This window comes from Kogia breviceps, chromosome 1 (genome assembly GCF_026419965.1).
Source record: "Kogia breviceps isolate mKogBre1 chromosome 1, mKogBre1 haplotype 1, whole genome shotgun sequence".
Lineage (NCBI taxonomy): Eukaryota > Metazoa > Chordata > Mammalia > Artiodactyla > Physeteridae > Kogia > Kogia breviceps.
Genome location: NC_081310.1, coordinates 86,517,511 through 86,544,144, shown reverse-complemented (window position 1 = coordinate 86,544,144; position 26,634 = coordinate 86,517,511). Strand labels below are relative to the sequence as shown.

The 26,634-nt window shown below is 47.4% G+C and overlaps 2 protein-coding genes across 7 annotated transcripts in view; both read left to right on the top strand.

Moving 5' to 3' along the window:
* The first annotated feature begins 743 nt into the window (after positions 1-743).
* SSR2 (signal sequence receptor subunit 2) lies at positions 744-8,328 on the top strand. Of its 2 annotated transcripts, none has more exons than XM_059055480.2 (6): positions 744-817; positions 1,431-1,585; positions 2,459-2,557; positions 4,022-4,130; positions 6,539-6,616; positions 7,744-8,328. In XM_059055480.2, the coding sequence occupies exons 2-6, from the start codon at positions 1,431-1,433 to the stop codon at positions 7,852-7,854; spliced, it is 552 nt and encodes a 183-aa protein (XP_058911463.1). In that variant the 5' UTR covers positions 744-817; the 3' UTR covers positions 7,855-8,328. The 2 variants fall into 2 exon arrangements, with proteins under 2 accessions (XP_058911463.1, XP_066894194.1); XM_067038093.1 differs by lacking the exon at positions 744-817 and adding an exon at positions 826-891.
* Positions 8,329-11,757: 3,429 nt separating this feature from the next.
* ARHGEF2 (Rho/Rac guanine nucleotide exchange factor 2) overlaps positions 11,758-26,634 on the top strand; it is a 50,267-nt gene continuing 35,390 nt past the window's right edge. Inside the window, exons 1-4 of one of the 5 annotated variants that reach the window (XM_067038024.1) lie at positions 11,758-11,986; positions 15,861-15,934; positions 20,507-20,796; positions 22,214-22,331. In XM_067038024.1, the coding sequence (XP_066894125.1) occupies positions 20,528-20,796; positions 22,214-22,331 (387 nt within the window). In that variant the 5' untranslated portion in view covers positions 11,758-11,986; positions 15,861-15,934; positions 20,507-20,527. Of the gene's footprint in view, positions 11,987-15,860; positions 15,935-20,506; positions 20,797-22,147; positions 22,332-26,634 lie in introns of those variants that run through there. The other 4 variants (XM_067038018.1, XM_067038027.1, XM_067038030.1 and 1 more) reach the window with 4 other exon arrangements.

The following is a 26,634-nucleotide window of genomic DNA, read 5'->3' as shown; positions in this document are numbered from 1 at the left end:
TCAGCGGCCATGGCTCACCGGCCCAGCCGCTCCGCGGCATGTGGGATCCTCCCGGACCGGGGCACGAACCCGTGTCCCCCGCATTGGCAGGCGGACCCTCAACCACTGCGCCACCAGGGAAGCCCGAAAGGACCTACTTTTGCGGGGCCTTAAAGGGCTTCTAAAGAAAGCTCAGGGATTGGTGACTTATTGTATATAGGGGATGACTAAATTTCTCGCCTGGGAATAAGTATAATAGCCCCGAGAGAAACAGCTTTTCTCTAATTCCTAGCTCGACAGTACACATTATTTTGCTCCAGACGCGCAGGTTCAGCGGCCATGGCTCACGGGCCCAGCCGCTCCGCGGCATGTGAGATCTTCCCGTACCGAGGAACGAACCCGTGTCCCCTGCATGGACTCTCAACCACTGCGCCACCAAGGAAGCCCCGACAGCACACTTTGGATAGATAACTCTAATCTCTAGGTTTGCCAATTCCGCAAAGCACTTAATCAGGTGCTAGTCATCTACAGTAACGGCAAGCCAGCTTGAAAAGTCACTCTCTTAGACTGCAGAATAATAAAAGCGTGAAAGAAAGAACAGGAAAGAAAGAAAGAAGAGAGTGGAAGATACACAGATAAGCCTTTTCCAGGAGCTGTTGCATCCCGGAGGCGGGCGGGTACTACAAAGGGAAAGGTGGGGCTTGTCTATGAACTACAACTCCCAGAAGGTATCGGGAAGAGCACCAAAGTTTCCGGCCAGAACTTACTTCCGGTCTTTCGGGTGCTGACGCTCTCTTCCGGTTTTGGCGGCCCCCGAAAGGCTTTGAGGGTGCGCACAGTGAGTCTCTCGGCACTGGGGGTGCCAGCGGCAGCCGGGGAGTCTCACATCAGCACGACACTCGGCGGCTGACTGTTAGCTCGGGGAGGGCGGGGAGGAGAGAGGGCATGCCGGCGGGAGGACGTGTAGTCTTGGCAAGAGGAGGGGAGGGGGCAGAGCGGACTGAGCTCTCGGAGGGCCGCAGAAAGGGATGTGGAGGGCGAGGACGAAAGGGATCCCGGGGGAAGGATGGAGGGTGGGATACAGGGGCGTGGGGGAGGACCCTGCGAGCGCGGCGTGGGATCACAGGGAAGCTGGTGGAGAAGGAGGAGCAGCGGGAAGGCAGCAGCCGTGGGGGACTCCTGCGTGAAGGAAAGCTAGAGGCTGTTGCAGGTCTGAGATCGGCCGAAATCCGGCGGCCCAAGGAGTCTGGCCACATGCAGTCCTCTCAGAAGATCGCACCAGTTGGGGAGCACCCAGGGCCCCGGTGGCTTAGAGACTGCTCTGTAGAAGGGGCTGCTGCTTTGATAAGCTCAAAAGAGTTTTGATAGACTTTGTAAGAAAGGGCTGTCAGAAAGCTCTTGCTCGTTTTACATGCTTGGGTTGACTGCTCACTTTGCTTTTTTCTCCAAAGATGAGGCTGCTGGCATTCCTGGCGTTGGCTCTATTTGCTGTCACTCAAGCAGAGGAAGGAGCCAGGCTTTTGGCCTCCAAATCACTGTTAAACAGATATGCCGTGGAGGGGCGAGACCTGACCTTACAGTACAACATCTACAATGTTGGCTCAAGGTAAGGAGGCCCTGGAGCTATAGGTTGGACCCTTTTCAGGCTTCTTAGATTTCCCAGCTGGGAACAGGGACCAGCAGTGATTTGTCTTTGGGAAATTTCCAGCAACAGATATCATGAGTGAATGAATATACTTCTGGATCTACTTCTGGAAGAGGAGGACATTCTTACCTAAGCTACAGGAAACCATCTTCCACTTTTTGAGCTGGAAGAGTTTCGGAGTGGGGAAGAAGCAAGAATTGTGGTGAAACAGGGAGAGGAAAATGAGAAGGCAGAAAATGTATGATCCTTCATTACCTCAGAGGTTTAGTTTCAGCTTCCTTTCTTTCATTAGCATTTTTGTTGTCTTTTTTTTCACTTTATTCCCTTTAATGTTCTTTTCCACATGCATCTTGCTCCTCTTCCCCTCCTTACACACACACGAGAAGAAATTGGGGCAAAAACGGATTCAAGCCCATTCTTTCCTAGATATTTGAGTATTTTGGTGCCCAGAATCCAGGCCTTACCTGGGATTCTTCAGTGCAACAAACCCAAATAACTGTGACTCATATCTGTCTTTTGTAGTTCTGACTTTTTAGGACAGGCAGGCAGATTTGATTGCTGATTGCTTTAATTTTATCTTTTTTTTTTTGCGTTACGCGGGTCTCTCACTGTTGTGGCCTCTCCCGTTGTGGAGCACAGGCTCCGGACGCGCAGGCTCAGCAGCCATGGCTCACGGGCCCAGCCGCTCCGTGGCATGTGGGATCTTCCCGGACCGGGGCACGAACCCGTGTCCCCTGCATCGGCAGGCGGACTCTCAACCACTGCGCCACCAGGGAAGCCCTGCTTTAATTTTATATCCATTACTAACCTTTCTTTGTTTCCTCCCTTTTCTAGTGCTGCATTAGATGTGGAATTATCTGATGATTCCTTCCCTCCAGAAGACTTTGGCATTGTCTCTGGAATGCTCAACGTCAAATGGGACCGAATTGCTCCGTATCCTCTTGATACTGGGTGATGAAGGCTGCTGGTGGTGGGTGGGAGGGGTGAATGTTGAAGCAAATCAGCAGGGTCATTCTTGTCACCGCTCTGGATAAGATGGGGCAAGAGAGACTGGTGAGAATTGTGTGAGCATGATTTAGGGTGGGCCTGAGGAAGGAGGTTCCTGAATTTCAGGTCATAAAGTTCTAAAACATTCTGTATTGGGAGAATGTAGACAGACGTTTGTGGCTGGGCAAGGATGTTTAAGGTACTTTTAAAAGAAATTCAGTGGGGGGCTTCACCGGTGGCACAGTGGTTAAGAATCCACCTGCCAATACAGGAGACATGGGTTCGAGCCCTGGTCTGGGAAGATCCCACATGCCGTGGAGCAACTAAGCCTGTGCGCCACAACTACTGAGCTTGCACTCTAGAGCCCACAGCCACAGCTACTGAAGCCCGCGCGCCTAGAGCCCATGCTCCGCAACAAGAGAAGCCACTGCAGTGAGAAGCCCGTGCAATGCAAGGAAGCGTAGCCCCTGCTCACTGCAACTAGAGAAAGCTGCGCACAGCAACAAAGACACAATGCAGCCAAAAATAAAATAAATAAATAAATAAATTTATTCTAAAAAAAGAAATTCAGTGGGATGCCAGTGTGGAGGACCTGGGTGACTTTTTTATGTTTTTTTTTTTGGCTGTGTCGGATCTTAGTTGCGGCACAAGGGATCTTCGTTGTGGTGCGTGGGCTTCTCTCTAGTTTTGACCTGTGGGTTTTCTCTTCTCTAGCTGTAGTGCACAGGCTCCAGGGTGCTTGGGCTCTGTAGTTAGTGGAACGTGGGCTCTAGCTGAGGCACATGAGTTCAGTAGTTGTGGCACGTGGGATCTTAGTTCCCTGACCAGGGATCGAACGCGCATCCCCTGCATCGTAAGGTGGATTCTTTACCACTAGACCACCAGGGAAATCCCCTGGGTGACCTTTTGAAGACTCTTCTTACTCAATAAATCCCTTATTCGGATCTACTCGTTATTTCCTGAGTGTTTTGAATTAGATTATTTTTTCCACTGTGATTTAAAGTATATTTAGATTTTCTGGCAAGGGTAAGTGTTCTCTTTGGGTATTTGGGGTGTTTTGTTTTATATTTTCAAGAACTTCCTGCAGTTTTAGGCAGCGAAAGATTTTCTGTGACCTTAAGTGACTAATTTTTCATCCATAATCTATATTGCTCTAAAAGTTTAATTTAAACCACCTCAATATTGAGTATGTCATAGACCTCTTAAGACTTGGCTAGAAAGACATCATATTATACCACACACTTCAGGCTTAGAAAAAAAGCCCGTGTTTATTATTTTTGCAGTCTATTGCAGATGAGAAATTATTACATGTGTTGGCAACTCTTTTTGTGAGTGGTGCGTTTAGTCCCTAAGTTGAAAGTTTGTTACAACTGTAGCTTCATCTTTTTCCCTCCTTAACTCTTGGGTCAGTGCTAGCAACGTCTCCCACACCGTGGTCCTACGCCCTCTCAAGGCTGGTTATTTCAACTTCACCTCAGCAACTATTACTTATCTGGCCCAGGAGGATGGGCCTGTTGTGGTGAGTTACCCAAACCCTTAGTTGGATGGGGCTTAGCTGCCTTCCTTTGAAAACTCTTGCAGAAAATCTCCAGAGCAGGTGCTAAATTCTGAGGAAGATAAGATGGACCAGAAACTTGAGATATCATCATAGGAAGGAAGTATGTTTCAAATAGGAAGGAAGTATGTTTCAGGGCTTCCCTGGTGCTGCAGTGGTTGAGAATCTGCCTGCCAGTGCAGGCACATGGGTTCGAGCCCTGGTCTGGGAAGATCCCACATGCCGCGGAGCAACTAAGCCCGTGCACCACAACTACTGAGCCTGCACGTCTGGAGCTTGTGCTCTGCAACAAGAGAGGCCGCGACAGTGAGAGGCCTGCGCACCGCGATGAAGAGCGGCCCCCACTCGCCGCAACTAGAGAAAGCCCTCGCACAGAAACTAAGACCCAACACTGCCAAAAATTAAATAAATAAAAATTTATTTTAAAAAAAAGAAAGAAAAAGAAAAAGTATGTTTCAAATTATAAAGTCCCAGAATCAAGCAATTGAAATGAATGGGAGGGGAGTACTGTAGCATTCCCTTCCGCTTCACTTTTAATCTGTACAGTGTCATGTGCTGCCCAGTTTACTGCCATCATTGTCCTTCCCATCTGTCTTCTGTGCTGCCATCAGATGATTCCCGGTCTCCGCTGTGTCTGTGTCTTTCCCTTGCTTAGAATGCCCCTGCTTCTTGCAGCAAGGATGAGTTTCCTGCCTCTTCTCACTGTACCCTCCAACATTCTCACTGTGCTCTGCCTCTCCCTTCCTCTCTCTACCCTGGAAGACCCTCCATCCTAATTAGACCAAGCTCCTTCCTGTGGCACCTCCCCCACTCTCAGTGCTCGTTCTTTCCACTTTGCCTTTGGTCTCTGCTTGAAGTACTCTATTCTCTCCTCCACTTCATTATCCAAAGCCTCCTCAAGACCTAGCTCTGAGCTGCGTCTCCTTGTTTCTGTCTTCTGCTTTTACAATTCATATCGCTCTTTCCTACTCATTCTTTCACTAAACAGTCACTGACTGCATCTAAACTTCTATAGCTCTTATAGTCTATGCCACTTGAACATTTAATTATTGACCATCTTTATTAGTTCTCTTTCCTGTATCTAGGTCTTTCCCTCACTCCCACCTCCCAGTTTAATTATAAACTCCTTGAAGCAAGGGGCTTTGTCTTAGATTTCTTTCTGTTTCCCATATAGAATAGAAACCCAGCGATAACCAGTCTCTTGACTGATTGATATAAAGGTCAGCAGACATTTATTGAGCCCCTGCAAGGTGCTAGACTCTAGGAAATACCAAGCAGATTAAGACACTGTCCTAGCCCTCAAAAGCTTAGGTCATGAATTTATAAATACAGATGGGCTTTAGGCTACTTAGTGAGTGCACAGTAAGGAAGGGACTTAACAGAGTCAACCATAGAACTAAAAGAAATCCAAGAGTCTCAAACATTCAGTGCACTCTCTGAGTTATCTTTTTTTTTTTTTTTTTTTTTTTTTTGTGGTACGCGGGCCTCTCACTGTTGTGGCCTCTCCCGTTGCGGAGCACAGGCTCCGGACGCGCAGGCTCAGCGGCCATGGCTCACGGGCCCAGCCGCTCCGCGGCCTGTGGGATCTTCCCGGACCGGGGCACGAACCCGTGTCCCCTGCATCGGCAGGCGGATTCTCAACCACTGTGCCACCAGGGAAGCCCAGTTATCTTTTTTTTTATAAACCATGTGGAACCATATTCTTGTAATCCTGGTTATGTTTTCATATATTCTATCATGTGTGCTTTAGAATCACCTCTAAGACTCTTTGGTTCCACCTGGTCCTTGATGGGTTAAAAGACACAAAATTAAAGGCTCAGCAGCCACTTTAGAACAAAGTTGTTTGCAATGTGCTTCAAACTCTTGGCCTCCTCTCCAAGACAAAGGAATGTGGGGCAGACTCAGCCCCTCCACTAGTAATGTACATTTGGGTAGGGCTTTATACTTTTCAGAATCCTTCTCATTAGTTCACTTGAGCCTCATGTCAACTTGTGAGGTACAGAAGAGTGTTTCCACTTGAGGAATGGGGAAATGATCACCAAGGGCAGAGGGGCCAGTGGTGGTGAACAACTCTTTCCAGAGTCCAAGGCTAAGATAGAAGGATTTGGCTTTAATTTCAGCTGCATACCTGTCCTACCTTTTTTTAGTAAATGCTCATCATGTGTCTCCTGGCTCCTAATTTACTCATCTTCACAACACACTAAGAATCATCCAACTCTCTCTAGTTTGGAAACTTTTCCTCATCTTGTTGCTTTCTTGGGCCTTTGGGAACTAAGAATCTATTGCTTAGAACTGGGTTGGTTGGAACTACCCTTTCCCAGATGAGAAAGAGCTGGAGACTTGCCTTAATGCCCTTCTTTTCTGCTTTTCAGATTGGCTTTACCAGTGCACCTGGACAAGGAGGAATCCTGGCTCAGAGGGAGTTTGATAGGAGATTCTCCCCCCATTTTGTAAGCTTTACAGTCTTTTTGTCATTCCCCTGGAAGTAGAACATGCTTTTGGTTCTGGGGCCTTTTGGCTTCCTTAGAAGATATGTTTAGTTGGTTGGTTCTTGTCGTATCTCTGTTCTGATGTCTGATACACACAACCATCAAATATCCTGATTTAACCATGGTTAGAGATTTTTGGCAATGAGATCACAATTGCCAGAACCAAAAAAAGCTGTGCTTTTTCTCTGCTCAGCCTTGAGTAGAGCTCCATCTTGGAGTCCTGGGTCTAATTTGAGGATTAAAAGTGTATCTGCTTAGATTAAAAGAGTCACAGAGCATCGGGAAGGTTAAATGGGAACTTTGTTGTAGTCTAGTTTAGGGGAGAATTCTTTGAAGATTTGCCTAAAGTACTGAATGAGGAGATTCATTTATTCATTCATTCGGGGAATAATTATGAGGTTCCTAATTACGTGCTTAGTTCTGTGCTTTGCTTTGAGAAAACAATGCAAGACACACTCCCTTCCATTAAAGATCTTATGGACTCATAGAGGCTTCAGCACAAGTCAGTGGGGGAAGAGTGCTGTGATAGAGATCATACACAAGGCTCTGGAGGAGATGCAACAGGAACACCTAACCTGGTCTTTGAGAGTCGGGGAGGATTTTCTGGAGGAGGGAGGTTTAACTTATTAAAGAGGAGGTAAGGAAGGGGAGGCATCCTAGGAAGAGGGAGTAGCTCAGAAGTGAGAAAAAAGCATGGTGCAATCCAGGAATGGCAGGTAGTTTAGTGAGGCCAGAGAGCAGAATGTGAGACAGGAAGAGCTGGAGGTGGGGGCAGGGGTTAGGTCGCAGGAGGCTTGACTGTTAGGGCAAGACCTGGGCGTCTCCCTCCTCAAAGATTGTTTGGAAGAGAGAAGCTTCTCTTCCAGATTGGGTTGGGTCAGGTGAGACCTTTGGTTTCATAGCTCAAAAGATATAGATTGGTCTTTAGCGAGCCATTCTGTGTCCAGAGTAGCCAGAGAGGAACCTTCCTGTGAAAGTTCTGCTAAAAATTTGGGCTGGACTGCTCCCTTTCTCATTAGACCCCTTCCTTCCTGGTCCCCTCCTGTGCCCTAATCCAGACTTCTAAGCAAGGCCTTTGTCTTCCACAGCTGGACTGGGCAGCCTTCGGGGTCATGACTCTCCCTTCCATCGGCATCCCCCTGCTGTTGTGGTACTCCAGCAAGAGGAAATATGACACCCCCAAAACCAAGAAGAACTGAGTGGGGCTTCCACAGTCCTCCCTTCCCAAGAAATCCAGGTGCTTTCCAGACTCCAAAGGGTATCTCAAATGCAGTCTGTTCTCTCTCAGCCCTTGGCCACCTTCTCCTTGATCCTGCCCTGCTCTCAACCAGAGTGAAGGACCAGACCTGGCAGTCTGTGAGAGCCTCCTTGGTTCCATCGTGAAGCCATACAAACAGGAAAGCCTTTGGCAACTGCCTTGAGCCTAGGGGCCCTGTGGTGCACCACCGAGGTGCCGCGGGGTAAGTTGCTGGTGATGTAAACTCTCTCAGGGGTCCAGGAGGGGGCACTTCGGAGACTGCCTGACACCGCCCCGTCCCCCGCCCTCCCCTCTCAGAAGAGGGTGGAAGATAAGATTAAAGCTATGGGACTTTTGGAGGCTACCCAGTCTCTGTGCTGGCTTAGGGAAGATCTTACCAAATGGGGTTTTCTAATAAAAACAAATGCCACCCTGACTTGTCTGTTTTCCCATCACCTGGATGAGCTCAGGTTGCTGTTGGTACTCAAGCCCTGACTGCCCAGGCTCCTGGGCAAGTGAGCTGAATTCCTGCCTCCTTGCTCTAGGGATTGTGGGTCCTGTTCCCACAGAGATATCCCACCCCCTGCACCCTCCCTTTTGAACACCTTTGCTTCCGTCCCTTATTTCCCTCTGTTCTCACCAGTCACCATATATTCCCCTAAACCTTTGTTGCCTGTGAGCCCCTCTCCACAGTAGAGGAGAGAATGGGGAAAAGTGTTCTGCAGTTGTTCTCATGCCCCGGGAGACCTTCTAGGGGTGATTTATTCACTGATTGTTCTTGAGAAACTATCTCTTATGCCTGATTCTAGCCCTTCCTCCATTTAAGAGCTAGCTTTTCTTGAGCTTGAACTTATTATTTTGGCCACATTGCGGGTTATGCAGGATCCCAGTTTCCCGACCAGGGATTGAACCTGTGTCCCCTTCAGTGGAAGCGTGATCTTAACTACTGGACTGCCAGGGAAGTCCCATCTTGAACTTATTTTTAATGCCTTTGCTTTGAGCTCAGGCCAGGCAGAAGCGCCTGTATCCCCTGAGTTGTTACCTAAGCACGGCCTCTGGAAAGGCAGTGGGTATTGCGGCAACAGCAGTGGGGAGAAGCCATGCTGAGCTGACTCTGTCCAACCCAGGAATGCCGTGGTCCGAGAACTGCCTCCCAGGCAGGAGAGAAACCCAACAAACACCCGCTTTGTTCCTGTCACCAAGTTTCCTAGCTTAGATTCTGGTGGGGGGGGCAGGGGGAGAGTACTGCCCAACCAGTTTAACCTTTCCTTCGCCCAGCCTTCGGAGCCTCTGGGCCCCAAGAAGGATGAAAAGGACCTGGAGACAACGGGAGGCTCCAAATGGAGTAGCCCTCCACCAGCTCACATCCCTCTTTCAGGGCCTACGGCTTGGACACCCCAGGACTGGCCAGGTCAGAGGGCAAGAAGGATATATTTGCTTTGGTTCATTGTGTTCCTGATGGAGACCTGGGACTTGCTCAAGAGAATGAGGAGAAAGACAGTGGGTCAGAAGCTTGGGGTGGAGAGCAAGCATAGGGAAGGAAGAGGGAACTAGTTTGATAATGTATTGTCTTCCTCTAGGACTATGAACTGTTGGTCTTTGGACCAGCACACTATTTGTCATCTGTGTAGTGTCCACTGAAAACAGAGTGAGGAGTTAACCTATAGGAGGTGGGGTTCTGGTTTAAAGGGTAGGATAAACTTCCTAACTTGGGAAGGTAACATAAGAGATTTCTCCCTCAGTCTGAGCTCTGGGAGATACTCCTTTTCCAAAAGCTGGGGCAGTCTTTACCTTTCCTTGCAGAACTCAGCAGTTTGTGTCCTGGCCCTTGTTACAGAGGAGACTAGGGGGGAACCCAGGTCTGACCCAGATGACAAGAGAAGCATTGTGAAGGCAGTGTCACAGGCACCTTGAAAAAAGGCCAAAACTAGATACTTCATCTCTCGAGAGATCAAATTCCTTGGAGTCAGGATGGAATTTGAGCCTCCCTTAAGTAGTAGCATTGAAGAATATAAGCCTCTCAAATCTATAGATGGTGAGACTCAGCTGGAGTAGTTGCTTTAGGCTTGAGCCCTCTTCTTGAGGTAACTTAATGGAGGATGAGTAGCAGACAGTACTTCACTCTAATGGAAACTACCCAAGGGAGATGTGACCCCTGATCTCCAGACTTCATGCAAGTCTGCAAGGGAGAGGGAAAGCAAGCATTGGCCCTACATCCTTTCTGGAGATTGAGTACCCAAACGGAGGGCTTCCTCCTTAAAAGGCAAAACAGATAGCAACCCAGCTCTCAACGTGTTCCAGATCCCCTCCTCCCGCTGGAAACTAGCCCTCTATCCCTCCCACGTCGTCCAAACTTTTAGCTGGCACCCGCTCACCCACACCCAGCCCTGGTACCAGGAGGAGCCAGGGCCCAGATTACCACCCCTTTCACATACTAGGCTTTGGGACTTTACCTGACAAAAGTTAATTGGAAACGGGTATAAGGATTCCCAAGAAGCTGTGGATAATGCAGCGGCTTGGTGACAGGGTGGGAAGTTATCCAGGCTGGATCCCTCGAGAGAGAGCGGCTCAGGGTGGTGGAAGCAGCTCTGACCACAGAGGCAGCAGTGTGGGATCCCCCCGCTCGGAGCCTGTGTCCTCATTTGGACAATCACAGGATTGTTAAATTAGAGAATTTCTGAGGACCCCACACCGGTAAAACAGGCAGCTGTTTCCCCTGTATTCTTGTGAAGTGAGAAACAACCACTGTCACTCATGGTTTGGAGCCCAGCCAGGTAGGAAAAGGCACACAGTTTCCACATCTGGCAATAACTGCCCTCTTCCTCTCACCAAGAGGGAGAGTTTTAGAGCAAGGATAGACCATAGATCACCTAATTTAATCTCATTTAATAGATCAAGAAAGGCAGAGTGGTTTATCCAAGGTCACAGTAAGTGGCAGCTAGCATATCTATTGAATAACAATTATGGGCCCAGCATTTATGTTCCACTATTTGTACATATCTCATTTACTATCCCCATTTTACAGAGGAGGAAACGAGGCTACTAGGGAACTTCTCCAAGGCCCCTTAACTTGTGAGTTGACAGAGGCAGCCAAGCTCTTCCGATTCCAACATGTCCTTTCCCCTGGACCACGAGGCCCATCAGGGAGGAGGCTCCCTGGTACCTCAGGAAGTCCAACATCTGCCCGCTCCGTCCTCTGCCCCAGGGAAGCGGTGAGGGTGAGTCAGTGCCCCTAGAAGCTGTTATCAGGGAAGGGGGTGGAGAGCCAGTCAGATATCCTGTGCCTGGTATCCACAACACACCGCGAGTTGAGTCGGGAGCCGGGTGTGTGCTAAGCTGCCTGCTCACCCTGTTCCTGTTGGCTGAAGGAGGGTCCTCCTCTGATGTAGCTGCCCTTGTCATCGCTCCTCCCTGTACTTTCATCACAGAAAATACAGTCTGTCCTCCTCCCCCCTACTGTAACCTGCCTCTTAAAGGGAACGACAAGCATTTTGAAACCAAATTTGAGAGAGAGCAAAGGACCTCCCTGACCCCAGTAGGACCTTGCTGTTAAGTAGGGTTCCAGCTGTGGGCCTTTCCCTGAGTTGTCTTCTTTTTCCCCTCAGTTCCACCCTGTCTCTGCTGGAGGGCGGGTGAAGGTTCCCTAGGATGTCAGGTTCCCACATACTCTCCCCTCAGGGTGACCCCAGCTTGGTTTTCTGTATCTGTTCCTACGTGTGCCTGAAGCCGGGGGCTGCCCTTTGGGGGATGCTGAGGATGGGGAACCCAGGAATCCTTGGGACCAGCAATGGCACCCAAGGGGTTAAAGGTCTGGGCACAGCACTGTCTAGGGTGTTTGAAGTAGGGCGGGGAAGGGAAGGGCTAGAGTAGTTGGAGAGGCAGCTGATCTGGACTGGAATGAGTCCCCCCTGTCTCCTATGCAAACTTCTGGACCATGAGCAATTCCCTTAAAAGGACCAAGAAAGAGGCACCCCCATTAAGGTCCTGGACTGGATTCTTAGAGGGGCTGTCTGAAGTGGGACTTTTTCCTATACTGCAGTCACCAACCGAAGGCAAGAACAGGTCTCCCATCTTTGGGATATCTCCCAAGTCTGGTGAGTTTCCCTCTTCCCTTTCCCTGAGTCCTTACCTCATGAATGGGCATTTCCCAGAAGCAGAGATCTTCAGGAACCCCTCAGCACCCCCCAGGAAGTGGCAGAACAATTCTTCACCAGTTTCCTGCATTCAGCTCCCTTTTTTAGAAAAAAAATTATTTATTTTTGGCTGCATTGGGTCTTCCTTGATGCGTGTGGGTTTCTCTAGTTGCAGCGAGTGGGGGCTACTCTTCATTACAGTGAGCAGGCTTCTCATTGCAGTGGCTTCTCTTGTTGCGAAGCACAGGGTCTAGGCGCTTGGGCTTCAGTAGTTATGGCACACGGGCTCAGTAGTTTTGGTTCGCAGGCTCTAGAGCGCAGGCTCAGTAGTTGTGGCGCACGGGCTTAGTGGCTCTGTGACTTGTGGGATCTTCCCAGACCAAGGCTTGAACCCGTGTCCCCTCCATTAGCAGGCAGATTCTTAACCACTGCGCCACCAGGGAAGTCCCATCAGCTCCCTTTTAAAAAAAATTTTTATTAATTTTATTTATTTTTATTTTGGGCTGCATTGGGTCTTCGTTGCTGTACGCGGGCTTTCTCTGGTTGCTGAGAGCGGGGGCTACTCTTCACTGCGGTGCGCGGGCTTCTCATTGCAGTGGCTTCTTGTTGCGGAGCACGGGCTCTAGGCATGTGGGCTTCAGTACTTGTGGCACGCAGGCTCAGTAGTTGTGGCATGCAGGCTCAGTAGTTGTGGCACGCGGGCTCTAGAGCGCAGACTCAGTAGTTGTGGCGCACGGGCTTAGTTGCTTCGTGGCATGTGTGATCTTCCCAGACCAGGGATTGAACCTGTGTCCCCTGCATTGGCAGGCAGATTCTTAACCACTGAGCCACCAGGGAAGCCCTCAGCTCCCATTTTTAACTAGGGTGCATTGAGAGTGTGTGTGTCTCTGTGTGTGTGCACACAAGTGTGCCAATGGGAAATCACCATAATGGCCAACAGTTAATTAACACTACTTATGGGACAAGTGATGCCAAAGATTTTATATACACTTTTTTTTCTCTTTCTGGCCGCGCCACTAGTTCCCTGACCAAGGATTGAGCCTGGGCCCTCAGCAGTGAAAGCACGGAGTCCTAACAACTAAACTGCCAGGGAATTCCCTTATATACATTCCTTTTCTTTTTTCTTTTTTTTTTTTGACTGCGTTGGGTCTTTGTTGCTGCGCAAGGGCTTTCTTTACTGGTGTCGAGCGGGGGCTACTCTTCGTTGCGGTGCGCAGGCTTCTCATTGTGGTGGCTTCTCTTGTTGCGGAGCACGGGCTCTAGGTACGTGGGCTCAGTAGTTGTGGCACGTGGGCTCAGTAGTTGTGGCACGTGGGCTCTAGAGAGCAGGCTCAGTAGTGTGGTGCACGGGCTTAGTTGCTCCGTGGCATGTGGGATCTTCCTGGAGCAGGGCTCGAGCCCGTGTCCCCTGCATTGGCAGGCGGATTCTTAACTACTGAGCCACCAGGGAAGCCCCCTTTATATACATTCTTAATCCTCACAGTCCTATGGGGTTAGCATATCATAATCCCTATATTAAAGTTGAGGTTCAGAGGAGTTAAATAGCTAACGCTCATCAATTAAGAGGTAAATTATAGGGCTTCCCTGGTGGCACAGTGGTTGAGAATCCGCCTGCCAATGCAGGGGACATGGGTTCGTGCCGCGGTCCGGGAAGATCCCACGTGCTGCGGAGCGGCTGGGCCTGTGAGCCATGGCCGCTGAGCCTGCGCATCCGGAGCCTGTGCTCCACAACAGGAGAGGCCACAACAGTAAGAGGCCCGCGTACCACCAGAAAAAAAAAAAAAGAGGTAAATTATAGGACTGGGATTCAGACTCAAGTTTATCTGACACCATTAAGACAGGAGGTATGGACAAACAGGATGGCTAGAATTTTAAAACTTTAAATCCTAATTCATCCTGGGTCCCCTTCCTCTAGGCCCTGACATTCCCTTTATCCCTGGTGGTTAATTGTGAGATTTAAAGGGCCACAATCTCATACCTGAGAGCCAGGGGCTTCCAGATTCCAGAATACCCCATCCATTCAGATTAGGGGCTCCTTAGTTCACCCACTATCTTTAGCTGTTCCCTGGGATCTGATTGGATTAACTCCTTGGGACTCAGTGGCCAAAGTCTTCTCAGGTGTGTCCCTCTGAACCTCAGCCCCTCTCTTGCCCCACCCTGCTGGCATGGCACCCAGAACGCATGCCAAGAAACTGACAGGAGGTAGAAGTGGACTGATTGGTCTTCCCCCTTTTATTCTCTAGCCCTGACACATCATGGGCTAGTCTGGGTCCCAACAAACCTCTGGTAGAATAAGCACACAGGCCCAGCAGAAAGAAAAAGGATAGGATCCCTAGGTTCAGTTTGCAAACCAATTTAAAAAAGAAAAGAGAAAAGATGATCACACTTGGAAGCCCAAAGCAGCAAAAATCCTGACTGATTTGTGAGCCTAATATATCAAAGAGGTGGGGATGATTTAGGGTGGGTGTTTGAGATGCTTGATGGCTGACTTTTAAGGAGATATGATGGGACTTCCCTGGCGGTCCAGTGGTTTAGAGTCTGCACTTCTACTGCAGGGGGCATGGGTTCGATCCCTGGTCAGGGAACTAAGATCCCACATGCTGTGTGGTGTGGCCAAAAAGATAAATAAGTAAAAATTTAAAAAATAAAAATAAGGAGACGTGGTTAGATTAGGGGACTGAGGCTGCCTGGCTCTCTAGCTTTGAACTTCCAGAATTAAGTACTGACAATAACATCGACAACTCTGCCCTGTGGGCCCTGGAAGCAGGTGGAAGCAGGAGTCAACCCCAAAGCTGATATGGGTAGATGGCTTTTGCCTGAACTAGCCCCTGTCCCACAGAGGGGTGGTACACTTGCCTCACCACTGTGTTTGTGCATAGACCCTTCTGGGTCCTCGTCTTGGTGCCTGACACCTGGTAGGTGCTAAAGAAATATTTGCTGAATGAAGGAATCCCCTCTACATACCCTTTACCTTTTCTTTGATTTTTGGAATTGTGATACCACTGTCTGGCAGTTGACAGGAAAGCCAGGGAAGGAGGGTGAGTTCCAGGATACAGTGTTGAACGCACAGCAAAATCTCATATGTCTCACACTGAGAAATAGAGCGATGATGTAGCCAGGTCAGGGTGAGGTGAGAAGGAATTAGAGACCTGGGTGCTATATGACTTGCTGTAGAATGGTGTATTTGGGAGCAGGGAGGGGTGGGAAGGAACTGTGGTTACCAGGGCCTTCTTCATCTGAAGCCCTGCTTTAGTCTTCTTTGCAGGACACTGTTGGATTAATGGTTTACTTTCTATGGGAGAGGAAGCAGGTAGGTTAAATTTTGAACCATCAAAGGGTTTTCTATGACCCTGTTCCCCCAGGGCTAGGACACCTGGAGAGAAGCCAGCAGACCATGCCATCTGGCCTCTCCCTTACTCCCCGTTCTTTATTATCTGGTTCTTTCGGGTCTTCCCCATTATTGCCCCATTTGGGACCCCAGAGCCAGATCCAGGGAGCCCCCCAGGCTGCGAAGGGGCGCACTAGCCTTGTCCACCGTCCCCCGTGCCTAGCTGTGTGGTTGCTATCAGCAGTTCCTACCCCCAGTGTTTGCTGGCAGCAAACAGAAGCAGGGCCCTGCCTGCCCCCCATCCCCTCATTCAGATTTCTAAGATGCAGAGGGAGTAGAAAGGACAAATTTAATTTTGGGGATCCCCCATCTAATTTCTTCTGGAAACTGCTTCCTTTCTTTGGCTGGGGTGGAGGGGGCAGGAATGAGGAAGTGAATAACAATATTGCCAGATTTCTTTCAAAGCTAGCCACTTGCTCTCATTAGGAGCTTGCCTTCTGGTTTCAGAGAACTCAGGCTGTACAGTGGGATGCATCTGCTTTGAAAACTCAGCTCCACCTCCTACAGCCCTGTGACCTTGAGTAAGTTACTTACCCTCTCTGTGTTGCCTGTTTCTTCCTATGTAAAATAGGGATAATATCTATTTCAAGAAATGGTTGTGAGGATCCCACAGGATGCTGTAGGCACTCATGTGTTAAGCCTCTTCCCCCTGTAGGCTCAGGTGCTATTTAGGAAATGGGTGTGCTGGGGTCTTCAATGTCCCTCCTCCCCCAAGCTGGTTGGTGGGCAATGAGCCTTAATGTCTCTCTTTGATCTCTTTTTCCTCCTTCCTGAGATATTGAGACCCAGCTTCTCTAAATCAAGAGTCTGCAAACTTTTTCTGTAGAGACCCAGATAATAAATATTTTAGGCTTTATGGGCCATATGGTCTCTGTCGCAACTACCAACTTTGCTGTCATAATGCAAAAACAGCCGTAGACCATATGTAAATGAGTGAGCATGGCTGTGTTCCCCAGAAAAAAACCTTTATTTATGAGCACTGAAAATTGAATTTCATATTATTTTTATGTGTCACAAAGTAGTATTCTTCTTTTGATTTTTTCCCAACCATTTAAAAAAGATTTGGCCCACAGGCTATAGTTTGCCAACCTCTGCTCTAAATTACCAGAGGCCATTGTCCATCCCTTCTCTTTGAAGAGTGCAGGTTCATCAGGGTTCATCAGGCTCCTTCTTGCTCTGGTTGTTAGGTGCTCTTTTCTATCAGAAGTTGTTTATGTTAATGAATCCCCATCATAGTTGTTTTAGTGTCAGCCTGTGGGTTATTTATTCTCTCTCTCTCTTTTTTAATCATCATATAATGCCTATTTCTGCTTCTGTCTTGGGCCTTCCTCTCTCCAGCTCTCCATTTCTCTATGCTCTGCCTTCTCTCTGCTTCTAAATAATAATAGTAACAACAAAAATAATAGTAGCATTTACTAAGTACCCATATGTGCCAAGCACAATGTTAGTTGTATTACATACATTACAAGGTAGTATTACCATTCCCGTTTTACAGATGATCCTGAAGCTCAAAAACATTAAATAAGCAAGTTCCCAAGATCATGTGGCTCATGAAGGTGGCAGAGCTAGCAAATCTGATGAACTTCAAAGCACCCTGAAGAAATTATGGTCTCGGAGTTTTGAATAAGAGAGATTTCTCTCAGTACTTCCCTGGCGGTCCAGCAGTTAAGACTCCGAGCTTCCACTGCAGTGGGCATGGGTTCAATCCCTGGTTGGGGAACTAAGATCCCGCATGTTGTACGGTGCAACCCAAAAGAGAGAGTGAGAGTGAGAGAGAGATCTCTATTAAAATATTATATGCTCCCATCTCAGCACACGGTAGAGTGTCTAATGAATCACTGATGACTAGGGCAATTGGTGGAGGTCACACACTCAGAGGAGGAATCATGAGACGCTGATGGTCTGTGTCGATGGGAAAACCATCTGATCCAGAGGCAGGAAGAAAAGTAAAGTGACTTAGCGCCCCTTCTTGCTTTCCTCCCCTGCCCCCATCTCAAGCATCTGATCTCAGACCTATTTCAGAATCTCCTATCTGTGCTCAGCGGAAGCAGTGATGTGACATGATGTGATCTCATTCCGGAGCTAAATAAAGCCATTGTGTGAGACCCAGCCCTGGTTGCTCCCTTGCACAATTTCCTGAGCTCAGGAGCCTAGTGAAAGATGGGAGGGGGCTGGGAGAGAACTGATGGAAGGAGGGGCAAGGAAAGGAACACAACCACAGGGGCTCCAGCTTGAATTTCAGAAAGCGGCGGAGGGACTATCTCTGGGAGGGGGTTGAGGAAAGCTTGCTAAACCTCATCTCTCTGAAGGATAGAATGAAAATTATTGACATGATAGCATGAAGGGGTGGAATTTAGAAAACAGAAAAACTTTCTGAGGAATGGAATGAAGATTTAAGGGAGAAGGAGCTCAGTGGATTCCATTTTCACAGAGGGCAGAGACCATGAATGACATGACAGAGAGGCTAGAAGGAGGGTAGTTCTTTGAGAAGAGGTCAGACTCCAGGTGGTCTCAGCTGGAGGAAGAAGGGTGAAATTTCAAGACATAAAGGTCTCAGGATTCGAAATGTCTGTCCACCAGGCCAAGGCAGCAGGGTACCACCTCCAACAGGTGGCATCTCCAGGGATGGAGGGAAAGGAAAGGGCTTCCATTCACTGCTTTTCATTCATCTCGTCAAATCCAGCCCTGCGGGCAGAATCAGGGAAGGAAGAGTAGATAGAAGCTAGGTACAGGGCGTGTAGGTCAAACAGTTTTTTCTCTTTTGTGAGGTCACTGAATGCCAGATCCAAGTTCCTTGTAGTGCCCCCTCAGTGCCCCTCCATTTCTGTCCTGTTCCCAGCCCCTGTTCCTCTTTTTCTAGTGAACATACCTAGTTCCTACTCTTTCCTCCATCCCAGCTTCTCACGATACTTTTTGTCAGTACCCCTCTCCCCCTGCCCCCAAATCTCAGCTTTGGAGACCACTGGTTTGCAGGGACCATGCTGTGGCCCTCAGGCTCTGTCCTGCTGCCTGAAGATCTGCCCATCCTGTTTATTTATTTATTTTTAAAATATTTTTTAAAGAAAATATTTATTTATTTGGCTGCACCGGGTCTTAGTTGTGGCACACGGGATCTTCTTTGCAGCGTGTGAACTCTTAGTTACGGCACGTGGGATCTAGTTTCCTGACCAGGGATAGAACCTGGGGCCCCCTGCATTGGGAGCACGGAGTCTTTTGTTTTTTAAAAAAGATTTATTATTTATTTATTAATTTAATTGATTTTTGGCCGTGTCAGGTCTTAGTTGCAGCACACAGGATCTTCGTTGAGGCACGCGGGATCTTTTGTTGTGGTGCTCAGGCTTCTCTCTAGTTGTGGCGTGCAGGCTCCAGTGCATGTGGGCTCTGTAGTTTGCAGCATGCAGGCTCTCTCGTTGAGGCGCGCGAGCTCAGTAGTTGTGGTGTGTGGGCTTAGTTGCCCCACGGCATGTGGGATCTTATTTCCTTGACCAGGGATCGAACCTGCAGCCCCTGCATTGAAAGGCAGATTCTTTACCACTGGACCACCGGGGAAGTCCCATCCCATCCTGTTTATAGATAGCACATCAGATGGCACGAGGCCCAAGTTTGTGGACACAGAGAGAGGATGTCTCCCAGCTGCAGGCTGAGAGGTCCCCTCTATGTGGCTTCCAGATGTGATGAGCACAGACAGGCACAGGGCCTGGGCTGGTTTCCTAGGCCTCTCTTTTTCTATCTTTAGACCCACCCAGCAGGGCAGCAAAATGCCATCTGCAGAGGCCTGAGTACTTGTCTCCTCCTTCCCCGTGGTAGGCAGGTGTGCAGCTGACACAGGCACAGGCACCATCTCAGTGGTCCTGGGTGGAGTGGGGGCAGGCTGCAGTGAAAGAGGGAAAAGTAGCTGGAAGGAACGACTGTCCAACAACCTGAACTTTGCGGGGGGGTGTCGGGGGCGGGGAGTAAAATAACTTGCAGAAGGCTTGACACCCTCACAGGAAGCCTGGGAGGAGGGGGAGTTCTGGCTCACTGCTTCCTGGTCCTCCAGGGTCCTCCGAACATCTCAGTTGCTTCACCCCTGGGAGAAGAGGAGCCTGGGAAACTCATTCTAGCAGAAGTTCTACAGAGATAGGGCCCAGAGGGGGTGTACAGAGGTAGATGCAGTAGATGTGAGTTGCCTTCCCGCCCCTCCATCACCTTAGTACTCGGGTATATGGTACTTGTTTCTGGAGCGGAGCTTATCATTTTCAACTTTAAGAGCTCCTGAGGGTTCTTAAATCTGAGACACACTGAGGCAAGCCCTGACAGCAGCCAGGAGTGTTGGGCAGTGAGAACAATGCCCACTTGGGAGAGAGAGAAGGAATTTCAATGTGGCTGGTTTTGGAGCCCTTCTCTTTACTTCTTGGGAAAAGGTCAGAATGGCTCTCTTACTCCCAAAATGACCAGAGTCTTAGAAAGAAGAAATCATAATACTTTCTCACTCACGCACCTTTTCTCCCTGCTGTTTTATTTGCCTAGACTCCTCCCTTTCCAACGTGGCCAAATCCTAACCACTCCACCCTTCCAGGCCCATCTCAAAGGCTGTTTACTTCCTTCTGTTTCCCTTTTTTGAGTCCTCCAACTGGCTATATGCACTTATTCCTTTGACAGCACAAAGGCTTTTTTTGAAACTTCTCTTGTGGCATTCGGCAAACTCTGGCCAGTTGTTTGTGTGATTTGTGCTTTTGTCTACGTACACACATGCACACACGCACACACACACACTCACTAGAACGAATTCCTTGAGGGTAAGAACAATATCTATTTCTCTTTGCTTGGATTGGTCCTCTGCCATATAAGTGCTCATTAAATGGAATAATAATAAGTGAATGAGGATGTCATTATGTACTGGAAAGAACACTAGACTGGGAGTCAGAAAACCCAAGTTCTCTGCTTGACTCTGCAGCTAATTCCTCATGTGATCTTGAGCCAGCCACCCTCCAATTCTGTGCCTTGGTAAAGGGAGGGGTGACTGGATGCTCTAGGTCTGGCTGGCTGTGACACCTTTCTAGTTCCAAATTCCAGAATTCTAGAACTCACCATTCTCTATCTTCTTGGTTCAGACTGGCCTGTGTGTGCCTCCCATGAACAAAGACGTCCCAGAGGTGTTCCTCACAGGTGGAGACCTGGTGCCCCAAGGCCACACTCGCCGCTGCCTGTCTGTGGTTGAGTCCAGAGAGCAGCTGGGGGAGAACGAAGAAGAGGAGGAGGAGGGAGAAAAGAAGGAGGGAGACGGCTTCCACGCTGTACCCCTCCGAAGGTCGAGGGCTTTCCGTGCCCACAGTCACAACTACGACCCCTTCAAAAGACATAGTTGGGGGCCGGGCAAGGAGCTCCAGGATCCACCGAGCAGGTAAAACACCAGGGGACCTCCTGTCTCTCCTTCTGTCAAGTCATAGACCTAGAAGAAGTGGTTGGAAAGGAATGACAGGAGTTGAAGAGACCTGGGCCCCTAGTCTCTTCCCTGGAGAATCCGAACGCAGGCCTGTTGCGGGCCTTTGGGGAGGGTGGACCCTGCCTTTCAAAATGTGGCTCTACCTAGTAGTCCTAGCTCCTTCTTTCTACCTGGTCTCAAGGGCAGGTGGGTGAGAATGGAGAGGGAGAGGTATGGAGGTGAGGTGAGTAGCAGGACACTCAGGTCTTATTGCCTCCACCTCCCACTTGGGTTTCTTAGGACCATACAACAGTGTCAGAGCTGGAAGGGACTCAGGGATCATATGGCCCAATCACCTCATTTTACAGATGAGGAAACTGAGGCCCGGAGAACTTTGGGAGGTTTCTTGAGAGAAGTGCTCCCAGGGTTGGGGCATGGAACCTGTACCCTTTCCCAAATTGCTCCCTGCCTGCTGGATCCAGGCTGAGGCAGGCCCAAGATATTTAGACATCATAGTCCAGCCCTACAATGGGGGAAGAGCTGCTTTTGCCGAGAGGTCTACATATGCTTGGCAGACTAGAAGAGGGGGACCCAGCTCTTCCCCTCTCCTGGAAAATCACTGACCATATCCCCAAAGACAGAGGAAGCCAGAAAGAGAAGGTCCGGGGGTCAGCATGAAGAGTTCAGTGTGAGTGGTCACTGTGAGGGCCTGCTAGCCGTGGAAGGGCCCTGACTCTCTGCTCTGACAATGGTCCCCTTAGACAAGTTCTCTTAGCTCTGGTGAGTAGACCAAGCTTCTCTAGCTCCTAGGCAGGGCTGGCTGGGCTGTGTGAGGGGAGAGGACCTTGTCCGTGAACTGGCTTGGGAGGAAACTTGGGTGAGAAGCCTTGTCCGCAGGACTCATAGCACCTTCCTAAGAGCAGCTAATCTAAGGCAGAGATGCCCTGAGTACCCTTTATGTGGGGCCGACTCTATCTCAGGGTCTTCCAGGTGTCACCTTTCACTATCAGGCACTAATTTTGACCCTTGGGTAGAGAAGAAAGGGAGCCCTGGGCACACCATTTATCTTAGTAGGAGCTAAGGTTGGCATCAGAAACCAGGCAAAGAGCGAGAATGCAGCTTACCCTTCCTTTCCCTCCCTGCTGAACGCTGGCTGTTTTCTGGAGGGCAGTACTGTCCTTTGACCAGCAGGGGTCACCCTTGCCTGAAGCCAGCTCCACAGTTTTGCCAAAGCACAGCCCCAAAGGGAAGCCAGTTTGGGTCTGGCCTGCGCCTAGGCTAACAGGAAGGGCTGGGCTGGGGGCAAGCAACAGGACTGGGCTGAGGCGGTGTTCCTCCCTGGTGCCTGTCACAGGCCACTGGGACCGGAGGGCAGTGGTGGCAATGTGTGTTTCAGGAACAAACTGCAGGCATCGGGATGTGTGGGCTCCCGGGAGGCCCCCTTACTGCAGAGCCAAGAGGAACTGGACCCCTTTCTGGAACTGCAGCACCAAGGTGGCCAACCCTCCTGCATGGTATGGATAGACAAATCCCCATGGAAGCTACCACCTTCCTCCCCCTCTCCTGCCCCTTTGCCTGTCCAACCACCACTCTGTGCCTCTTCTGTTCTGCAAGCTGCTGGGTCTCTCTGTGCCCAGGCATCACTTTGACTCCATCTGATGGAATCTGAATCTGGTGTCTCTACCCCTCTGTCTGCTTTCCTGGATCTGTATGCTCTGTCCCCCACTCTTGGTATCCTGCCTCTGTCTCTCTGAGACTCTCTGTGCCTTCCTTTCTGTGTCTGTGTCTCTGTGTTGATGTGGGGATCTCTGTTCCTCTCTCATTAAGAGGCCCCTGCTCCCCTTGGTGTTATAACTACTTTCTGTAGACCCCAAATTTCTCAGATTTGGAGATGAACTTATTATTTGTAGGATGAAACTAGGCATCTGGTACCCTGACACACAATAGTTCTCTAACAAGATAATCATGGGATTATCAAGTGAGAAAGGATATAGAGATTGCTTAGCCTTCTGGCTTAAGGGAACATCACAGGGAATCTCAAACCAGGACCCAGAGACCACTGAGGATACACGAAGCTTTTAGAGACATCACTGGGTTTGTCAGCTAAGAGTCCCTGAGTACAGTCAGCCCTCTGTATGCATAGGTTCTGAGTCCATGGATTCAACCAACCATGGACCAAAAACATTTGAAAAAAAATTCCAGAAATTTTCAAAAAGCAAAACTTGAATTTACCTCATGCTGGCAACTATTTATATAGCATTTACACTTTGTTTACAACTATTTACATGGCATTTATATTACATTAGGTATTACAATTAATCTAGAGATGATTTAAAGTATATGGGAGGATGCACACAGGTTATATGCAAATTTCAGTATTATGCCATTTTATGTAAGGGACTTGAGCCTCCTCAGCTTTTGGTATCCACAGGATCCTAGAATCAATCCCCCATGGATAATGAGGGACAGCTGTACATGGAACTGTCTCAAGCCCAGTGATTTAAGGTTACCTCCCCTCCAGCACATCCTCTAACTGGCCAGGGGTACCCACCCGGCCTCATTGTTCAGCGCCTGTGGTTTGGGAGAGAGGTTGAGAAGAGGGGGCTGTTACAGCCTGTCAGGGAAGCAGCAAAACCCATCTTATCCCAGCTCCCACTTTTCTTCATCAACATCTCTGTAGGTCTTCCCTCACATCTGATTCAATGTGGTACGGTAGAAAGAACAGGATTTGGGAGTCACATTGCTCCTAGTTGAACAATTTATTTCAGCTTTCTGAAAATCAGGATACTAAAAACTGTGTTTTAAAGTTGTGATTATTAGATGAAAAAAAAAAGTGTTAAAGTGCCCAGTACAGAGGCTAGCACACAGGAGATAACGGTTTCTTTTTTCTCTTCTCCCCTCCATTCCTTTGTACTTCTTTCTCTCTCTTCCACCTCTCTTCTCCCTGCTTCCTCCTTCTTGGTATTATATGTCTTCTTTCCCCCCTCCTCTAGTGGTTTTTTTTTCTTCTCTTTTTATGCCTTCCTGTTCTGATTCCTCTTCTCTCTTCACCTAATCTTTAAGCACTTCCCTTAAAGTTCTCCTTGTCTGTATGTTTGGGGCCTTTTGTATCTTCCTGCAGCAGCAAATAGGTATAAGTCTTCAGCAAAGTCCACAGACCAAAAGTCTGAGATTCATTAAACTAGACTGGGGCTTTCAGACTAGTTTGAAAGCCAAGCCAAGTCTAGCTCAAAATTTATTTTGTTTGGCCAGCATGGTGTTTACACTTTCCAAAATTCAGATGTCCTTAGATGGGAGCTGTACCCTCCAGTTTGCCAGAGTTGCTAGTACTCTCTATTGTATTTTTCCATTTGTCAAAAATATGATACTTTAAAATGAAAGCCTAATCAATCACCCATCCATCTCCAGAACTAGAATGTCACCAGTACATTTATCTTTACTTATGTCTTCCTCTCTTCTCTTATTCCCTTGCCTTCCCACCAGAGGTAATCACTATCTTGAATTTTCTTTTTTTCTTTTTTTTTTTCTTTTTTTTTTTTGCGGTATGCGGGCCTCTCACTGTTGTGGCCTCTCCCGCTGCGGAGCACAGGCTCCGGACGCGCAGGCTCAGCGGCCATGGCTCACGGGCCCAGCTGCTCCGCGGCATGTGGGATCTTCCCGGACCGGGGCACGAACCCGCGTCCCCTGCATCGCCAGGCGGACTCTCAACCACTGCGCCACCAGGGAAGCCCTTGAATTTTCTTAATCACTCATTTACTTTTTTTTAAAATAGTTTTAACACAAAGCATTACCTAATGATATATTATTTCTTTTTTGTTTGTTTCTGACTTTAAAAACAATGATGTTATATTGTACAAAATTTTCTATAACTTGCATTTTCACTCAGCATTCTGTTTCTAATCTTTATCCATGTGTTGCAAATAGTTATAGGTAATTATTTTCATTCCAATATTCTGTTGATGGACATTTGGATAGTTTCCATTCTTTACTATTATGAAGAGTGTCATTATGAACATCCTTTTATCCATCTTCTGGTGCTCATTTGCAAGAATTTCTCTGGGGTATATACCTTGGAGTAGAACTGTTGGGTCATAGTGTACACAGATGTTCATTTTTATAAGATAATAGCAAACTGTTTCCACCCACATCAGCAGTATATAAGAGTTCCCATTGATCCACATGCTTTCCAACACTTGGAGTCATCAGATTTCTTAATTTTGCCAATCTAGTGGTTATAAATCTCATTGTGGTTTTAATTTGAATTATCCTCATTACAAATGGAATTGAGCAATTTTTATATGCATCTTGGTCATTTGTGTTTCCTCTTCTGTGAAATTCCTCTACATGTCTTTTGCCCACTTTTCTATTGGATTATTTGAGGGTTTTTTCCTTTATTGTTTTGAATGTGTTCTTTACATATTCTGAATACTAATCCTTTGTTGTTATATGTGTTGCAATGATCTTTTCTCAAAGATTGAGAAAAGTGGTTTGTCTTTTCCTTCTCCTATGGTGTCTTTAAAGAAACAGAGTTTCTTAATTTAAAAAGAGCATATTTATTGAAGTATAACATACATACAAAACATGTATTAAAAAAACTTTTGAGATTTTAGCTGGAGTTGCATTGACTCTAAAGATTAATTTAGGGAAAGTGGACATCTTTACAGTATTGCTTCTTCCTACCCATCCATGAAAATAGCATACTTCTTCATTTAATGTCTTTTAATAAAGTTTTATCAATTTTTTTCCATACAGAGTTTGTGGATATATATTAGATGTATTCTTAGGTATATTATACTTTTTTTTGTCAATATTTTAAATTAAAATTTTTATTGAAGTATAGTTGATTTATAATGTTTCAGGTGTACAGCAAAGTGATTCAGTTATACATATATAGAGATAGATATAGATATGGATTCTTTTTCAGATTCTTTTCTATTATAAGTTATTACTGTCAAGATTTTAATTTTAGACATTCTGGTGGGTGTTTTAGAATTGTCTCATTTTGGTTTTAATTTGCATGTCCCTATTTAAAAATTTTATTGAGCATCTTTTCATATTCTCATTGACCATCTGAATATCTTCTTTTGTGAAATGTCTGTTCAAGTCTTTTGCTCAATTTTTAAAACAGCTTGTCTTTTTCTTATTGATTTGTAAGAGTTCTCTATATATTCTGGATCTGAGTCCTTTGTCAGATATATGTATTGTGAGTATCTTCTCTCAGTCTTTGACTTGCATTTTTACTTTAATAGTGTATTTTAATAAGCATGAGTTTTTAATTTAGATGAAGTCCAGTTTATCGATTATTTTAATGGTTAGTGCTTTTGGTCATGTTTAAGAAATCTTGCCTACCCCAAGAACATGAAGATTTTTCTTCGATATTTTCTTCCTGAAGCTTTATAGTTTTAGCTTTCATGTTCAGGTCTGTGATTTATCTAGGTTCTTGTGTATGGGAGAAATCAAGGTTTTGTTTTTTTCCCCATGTAAATATCCAGTTGCTTCATTAAAAAACTTACTTTCCCCATTGAATTGCTGGTGACTTTGTTGAAAATCAAGTGACTATATTGTGTGAGTCTATTCCTGGGGACTGTTCTCTGTTCCATTAATCTATTTGTCTATTCTTATGCCAGTATCACATTATCTTAATTAATGTGGCTTTATTGTAAGTCTAAAAATATAGTAGTGTTAAGTCCTCCAACTTTATTATTTTTCTTTAAGATTATCTTGGCTATTCTAGGTCCTTTGCACTTCTATGTGAATTTTATTTTATTTATTTTTTAAAATATTTATTTATTTGGCCGCATAGGTCTTAGTTGCAGC

Bases quoted from the DNA above. Each gene is read 5' to 3' on its own strand.
- SSR2 (XM_059055480.2), top strand. From the start codon at position 1,431: ATGAGGCTGCTGGCATTCCTGGCGTTGGCTCTATTTGCTGTCACTCAA. The intron at 1,586-2,458 runs GTAAGGAGGCCC...TCCCTTTTCTAG, and splicing joins ATCTACAATGTTGGCTCAAG to TGCTGCATTAGATGTGGAAT. The intron at 4,131-6,538 runs GTGAGTTACCCA...TCTGCTTTTCAG, and splicing joins AGGAGGATGGGCCTGTTGTG to ATTGGCTTTACCAGTGCACC.